Source organism: Hevea brasiliensis, chromosome 3 (genome assembly GCF_030052815.1).
Source record: "Hevea brasiliensis isolate MT/VB/25A 57/8 chromosome 3, ASM3005281v1, whole genome shotgun sequence".
Taxonomy (NCBI): domain Eukaryota; kingdom Viridiplantae; phylum Streptophyta; class Magnoliopsida; order Malpighiales; family Euphorbiaceae; genus Hevea; species Hevea brasiliensis.
This window is the reverse complement of record NC_079495.1, coordinates 13,702,657-13,709,642: the sequence shown is the minus strand read 5'-3', so window position 1 is coordinate 13,709,642 and position 6,986 is coordinate 13,702,657. Positions and strand designations below refer to the sequence as shown.

At 23.7% G+C, this 6,986-nt stretch overlaps 1 protein-coding gene across 1 annotated transcript; it reads right to left on the bottom strand.

Moving 5' to 3' along the window:
- Positions 1-3,445: 3,445 nt before the first annotated feature.
- LOC110659527 (uncharacterized) lies at positions 3,446-4,653 on the bottom strand. The gene is made up of 4 exons (XM_058143276.1): positions 4,555-4,653; positions 4,401-4,481; positions 4,009-4,164; positions 3,446-3,565 (listed from the first exon to the last, which is right to left on the bottom strand). The coding sequence occupies exons 1-4, from the start codon at positions 4,651-4,653 to the stop codon at positions 3,446-3,448; spliced, it is 456 nt and encodes a 151-aa protein (XP_057999259.1).
- Positions 4,654-6,986: the final 2,333 nt, after the last annotated feature.

Sequence of the window (6,986 nt, the reverse complement as noted above, 5' to 3'; positions counted from 1 at the left end):
GTCACAAGTCAAAAGCACAACTAGTGTGCGTGCTTCATTTCATGTACTTCACCAAATCGAGTAGCTTTGGAAAACCATTTCAAATATAGCTGGGTTACCGGTTCATCAATTACCCAACTAGCGTAATTAATTTATATCAATTTTCAGCAAATTAGTCTAATGGTTGAATCGTATTGGATAATGAATTAATTTCTTATTAAACCAATCAACCTAATCGATTTGATCTAATTTTAACAATTATGGATAAAATACTAGTTGTTTGTATTCGCATGATTAACTAAAAGAATTAATTTAATCACATAAAACTAAAGACAAGAAAATAATTGAGGGTGCATTTGATTTTCACATTGAAATTAAAATCATTATTAGAATTGAAAGGTAGCATAATCTAAAACAAAATTGCTAAATTTTTTTATATATTTACTTAATTATAGAATTTAGATAAGATTTCGATTTAAAATGATTAATTTACATATATAAACTACCAAATGAGAATCAAATTTATTTTGTCTTGACTGAAATTATCATAATATTACTTGTTTATTTTTTTTATATATTTTACTTTATAAATTTTAATTAATCAAATGAAAATATAAAAATAATAGTTTATTTTTTTAATCATAAGTATTTTATTATAAAATATTTTTATTTAATTTAAATAATTAAAAAATTACATTTTACAACCTAATTAATTTTATTAAATTAATTATTATTACAATGCATTACTATTGTTTTTTCAGAGACTATTAATTTATAATATATAATTAATATTTATTTAATAATATATTGATTAAACTTTGAACATGGTTTAATTTTCTATTTTCACCGATTCAATAAGTGGCTCGGATTAAATGTCTTGCATAGAACTAAAGACGAAAAAAATGATTTGGTGGACAGTGTGCTTGCTGGACGGGTTAGGCGGATAACACCTGCTCATCCTCGACTAGTGAACCTGTCTCTGGATGGGCGTAGTGGTTGAATCCTCTACATAAGGATTCAATTACTTGAGTGGCAATCTGCCCTGGACTAATTTAATATTTGTAAGGATCTGCAGACTTGCAAAGGTATTGTGATAGCCCACTCACATGCTTATCACTTGTACAATAATCTTTCTCAAAATTTAGGTAAGAGAAATAAACATTAATACTGTTAAATTATTCGTTTAATTAAACTCAAATTATTAGTGATAGATATTGAATACATAAAAGAAAATTAAAAGAGAACCCGAATAGATAATCTGTTATAAATAAAGTTAAAAGTACAAATTATATAAAGTTTGAAAAAATCAATCATACATAAATAGATTCACTCCATCATAATCTTACTACATATGCAATTATGCATACAATCTATATGGCATATTACATATCATTCATCATACTAATCAAGATCATGATACATTATATATTATTCTTGGAGTTAAGGATAATATAATATTACATAATTTTTATCAAATTGTAAGTTGCACGATCACTCCACTACAAGAAATTAAAAAAACAGCTACAAAAATTACCGACCAAATATACTGAAATTTCGTAGGTAATCAGTGATTACCGACGAATTACCGACGAAATTTTTTCGTCCACAAATACTAGCGTAGGTAATTTTTACCGACGAAAAAAATGTTGTCGCTAAATTTACCGACAAATTATTTTGTAGGTAAATTTAAATTTTTTTGTAGGTAATTTCGTAGGAGATTTTGCTCTTATAAATTACCGACAATTTACCGATAAAATTTTTTGTTGGTAATTACCAACGAAAACAAATTTTCGTAGCTAATTTTTATTTAATATTTTTTAATTTAATCATTAATTTTTAATTTAATTTAATTTTTATTTTTTTTAATTTAAATTAACTTTTAAATTTAATTTAATTTAAAATGTAATTTAAATTTTAATTTAATTTAATTTAAAATTTTCAAATTAAATTTTTTAATTTTTTAATTTTTTAATTTTTAATTTTTTAATTTTTAAATTAAATATTAATTATTTTAATTTATAATTTTTTAAGATTTAATTGACTTAAAAAAAAATTACTAGTGGAGCCCAACATAGACCCCATATATGTGACTATGCCACAATTACTCTATATTGGAGGGTAATTCTCCTTTTATAGACAAACTCACTACCCTCAAATCTATTCTCAAACGATGTGGGAATTTCACATTTTTTGTGATTTACCGACGAATTACCGACTAAATATATTTCGTAGGCATTTTTTTAAAATTTTATTTTCAATTTCTCCTTAATATTACCTACGAAAATCGTTTCGTTGGTAATTACCGACGAAAACAATTCGTAGCTAAAATTTTTTAAGTTTTTTAGAATTTTTTTTCTCTATTTTCTCCTAAATATTACCTACGAAAAGCTTTTCGTTGGTAATTACCGACTAAAATTTTTTCGTAGGTAAAATTTTTGTAGTTTTTTAGAATTTTTTCCCTATTTTCTCCTTAATATTACCTACGAAAAGTATTTCGTTGGTAATTACCGACTAAATACTTTTCGTAGGTAAAATTTTTTTAGTTTTTTAGAATTTTTTTTCTCTATTTTCTCCTAAATATTACCTACGAAAAGCTTTTCGTTGGTAATTACCGACTAAAATTTTTTCGTAGGTAAAATTTTTTTAGTTTTTTAGATTTTTTTTCCCTATTTTCTCCTTAATATTACCTACGAAAAGCTTTTCGTAGGTAATTATCGACGAAAAATTTTTCGTAGGTATTTTTTTTAGTTTTTAAGAAATTTTCTTCTCTATTTTGTCTTAATATTACCTACGAAAAATTTTTCGTTGGTAATTACCGACGACAAATTTTTCGTAGGTATTTTTTAAAAAAAAATTATTTTCTATTTTCTCCTTAATATTACCTACGAAAAGCGTTTCGTTGGTAATTACCGACGAAAAAAATTCGTCGCTAAAATTTTTTCAAGCTTTTTAGATTTTTTCTTCTCTATTTTCTCCTTAATATTACCTACGAAAAACATTTCGTTGGTAATTACCGACTAAAAAAATTCGTAGGTAAAATTTTTTAGCTTTTTAGAAATTTTCTTCTCTATTTTTTTCTTAATATTACCTACGAAAAACTTTTCGTTGGTAATTACCGACGAAAAATTTTTCGTAGGTATTTTTTTTTTAATTTTATTTTCTATTTTTTTCTTATTATTACCTACGAAAAGCATTTCGTTGGTAATTACCGATGAAACATTTAGTCGTTATTTTATTATTTGGTCGCTACTTTTGTCGCTAATGTTAGGCACCACTTTTACCTACGAAATTTCATCGTCGGTAAAGTTTTAGTCGGTAATTAGTCGGTAATTTCGTCGGTAAAAATTAATTTAAATTTTATTTCTCTTTTCGTTGGTAAATCGTCGGTAATTCGTCGGTAAATTACCCACGAAATTTTGTAGTCGGTAATTTTCGTAATTATTTTTAACTTTTCTTGTAGTGCTCGTTATGTCCGATCAATCACAAAAATGGCTTCTAAATTAGAAATAATCATTTTTATCTTGTCTTTCTTCTTTTCGAATTTTCCATCAGTAAACTGAAATTCATGATACTTTCCATCGACAACCTTTAATTTCCAAAGATACAAAAAGTGAACAATTAATAGTTAATTCCAAGTCATAAAGATGAGTATATATATATATATATATATATATATATATATATATATAACAAAAACTCTCTCATCAGACCTTAATGATTTGATCCTTTCAATTTTAGTATCAACATAATTTGTTTGTTATGATTCTCTAATTACTTTTTTTTTTAAATAATAGCTAAGAATCTTAATTGCCTGTGTATTATATTATATATTTTAATTCAACATATTAAATTTATTTATAACTCATCATCATTATTATTCAAAATATTTTTTAAAATTATATTATATTAGAAACCATAAATTGCATTAATTATATATATCAACTTGTTTTGTAATTTTACTATTTAAACTTATTTAAAATTTTTTAACAATTTAATTTTAAAAATTAAATCACATTAATTATAACTTACTGATCGACATGCCCAGTCTCCACTAAAAATAAAATCCTCTGGTTCAAAACCATCGCAGTTGATGTGCATGAGGGTCGCATATTGTCCGCTCTTAGTGACAGGTTGGCCGTAGCCGATAACTAAGGATGCCGACCCCTGTGCATTGCATCCTTTACACTACGAAATAGATTGTGAAACCCAATTAGTCCAGTTAACTAAGAAAATTACGTAGAACAAAACATTTTAGAAGTAGATTTTCTATTGAAAAAACCTACCAAACCATTTAAGTAATTTTTCAAATTTTACGTTGCATCTTTAAATAATTTGACTTAATAAAGTTTTAAAATATTCTCAAATTATCTAAAAATTCATAATTCTACTAAATTCACAAAATAATTAATCCTACAAATTACCTTATATGTAGTTGACGATGGATCAGAAGTGCTTAAACAAATATGTTTATCACTTACTGCTTGACACGTTGTACACTGTAACTGCAATTAAGACACAAATAAATTAGTGCACTTAAAAATTAACAAAAAGAAAACACGTTAACAGTTAATTAACCTTAAAAAGATATGGTAGTCCATTATCAGCACCACCAGCAGGTTGTAAATCAGTTGCATTTTCAAGCTTTGCCGTGATTTTTAATGCAAATTTGACCATTCTTGAAAAATTTGCAAAAGCAAAAGAAATTACAGAAAAAAAAAATCACTATTTCTTAGAGAAAATGTATTAATTTTGTATATGGCACTTTGATTTTGAAAGAAGAAGAGGGAGTCCATTTATATTGATTCAAAAAATGAAAATTTCATTGAAGCATAAAATACATGAAAGATAAGAAATTTCATGCATTTGTACATGAAAATTTCATTGAAGTATCAACAGATTTGTGTGTCTGTTTATTCATGCATTTGTACTTAGAAAAAAAGATAAGAAATCAATTAGGTAGAGAAAAGAAATGACTAGAGCATGTGCAAAGAATGAAAAAACACATGACCAGAAAGCAATTATGATAAAAGTTATTCTTGATAGAAGTATTACACAACAGATATATATCATGCAATATGTTGAATCGAGACCATACATGAGGCAGTAACCATTTTCTTTGATTCCGATTAAATAATAAGATACCAACTACATAAATTTCAAAAATTAAAATGTAGCAAAAAAATTATAATATTATGATTAAAGACTAAAATATGAGTTCATTAACAAATTTCAAAATCTAAAATTGATATTAATTTTAAAAAAATTAAGTCCTAAATGTGTGTGTTTGTGTGAAAGGGGACATTAATTTAAAAAAAAAAATACCTTTCATTATTTACAGTATTTATAATTATTTTTTTATTATTTAATTTAATTTTTAAATTTATATAAATTAAAAATTATTAGTACTTATAAATTCATGGGATTGTCAAAATTATCCATGATTGAATTTGATAGTGATAGATTGACCTTTATTTTGATTGACTAAAGAATAATAATAATAATTATTATTATATTTAAAAAAAATTAAATTTAAATTCTATTTTATTTAAAAATTTAAAATTTAATCATTTATATAATTTTAGAATTTATATAAATTTAAAATTCTTAATCCTATTTTATTTAAAGTATACTTAATTAAATTTTTATTATAATATAATTTAAAATAAAAATTTATACAGCAATAATTATAATTGTAAAATCAGTTTTTTTTTTTTTTCAAAATCGTTACTTCATGTTTTTTTTCTAAAAAAAAATTAGTCTTTTTTTAATAATTAACTAAATAAACAGAAATTCACTTTTTTTTTTGGTAAAATATATATTTTATAAAAACTTATGGATTTCCAATTGAAATTCAAAGTGTTTAACTTCATTTTATATAGCATTTTTCTTTCAAAGACAATTTTTAAATAAATTAATTATAGAATTTATAATTTAATTTTTATTAATAAAATTTTTTAATTAATTTATAATATTAAAATATAATTTATATATTTATCTATAATCTATATATCTATTTATAATCTATAATATATTTTATATAAAAGTGAAAAATGAGAGAATAATGGAATTGACAAAAAAGGATATGCTTGAATTTGATAATATGACAATTTGTCCATCTAAAAATTAAGATAAGGATTTATTATTCTCTAAAAAATTCTTTAATTTAATTATTAGATTAATTTTCTATTTAAATTTAAATTTTATTCTTTTTCTCATCTAATTTTTATTAAAAATTAAATTAATTAATTTATATCATAAATATTTTCTAAGTATAATTTCAGGATTAATAGTTACACATTTTTATTTAATATACTCAATTATTCCTCATCACTCTTTCTTATTCAACTCATCCGACTCGATTACAAATTAATGGTAGAGAGTCTTGCATTGAAACTGTTACACTATATAAATCTAGTGTTCACCAATTGGAGAGTTGAGTGTACGTATTTTAAACTACTTGACTGCTAGAGATGAAATATTCTGACTCTTAAATCAGTGTTTTCGAATCTGTTAGAGACTAAGAATTTGATAGAATCACTAGCATCATACAGTGTGGAACTCTATTTATCTTTGATCTTGAAATTTGTAATAAGAGTTATTTAGGATAGGATGGGAAGTCTGATAGAACTCTAATAATGATCTTTAATTTTTCTCAAAGTGAAAGAAAAATAGTTATTAAAGTTTAATTATATATATGTAATTCTACCACGGGTCATTATTAGATAAGGATTCTATAATATATAATATATAATTATAATAATACTATATTTTACTCTGTTTGTGAGTATATAAGATTACTTTAAATAAGGTATCTTAATTTTTCAACAATAATACCCACTAACTTCAAGTGTGGTTTGTAATTCGTACAAATAGCATTAAGGGTATCAGACCAAAACATAGCCCTCTCCACAAGTTAGGAGTCTCTAGGGGTGGCAAATCAGATTGGTAAGTCACATTCATATTAGCACAAATATAATACAAGCACGATTAAAAGTCAACATGAATAT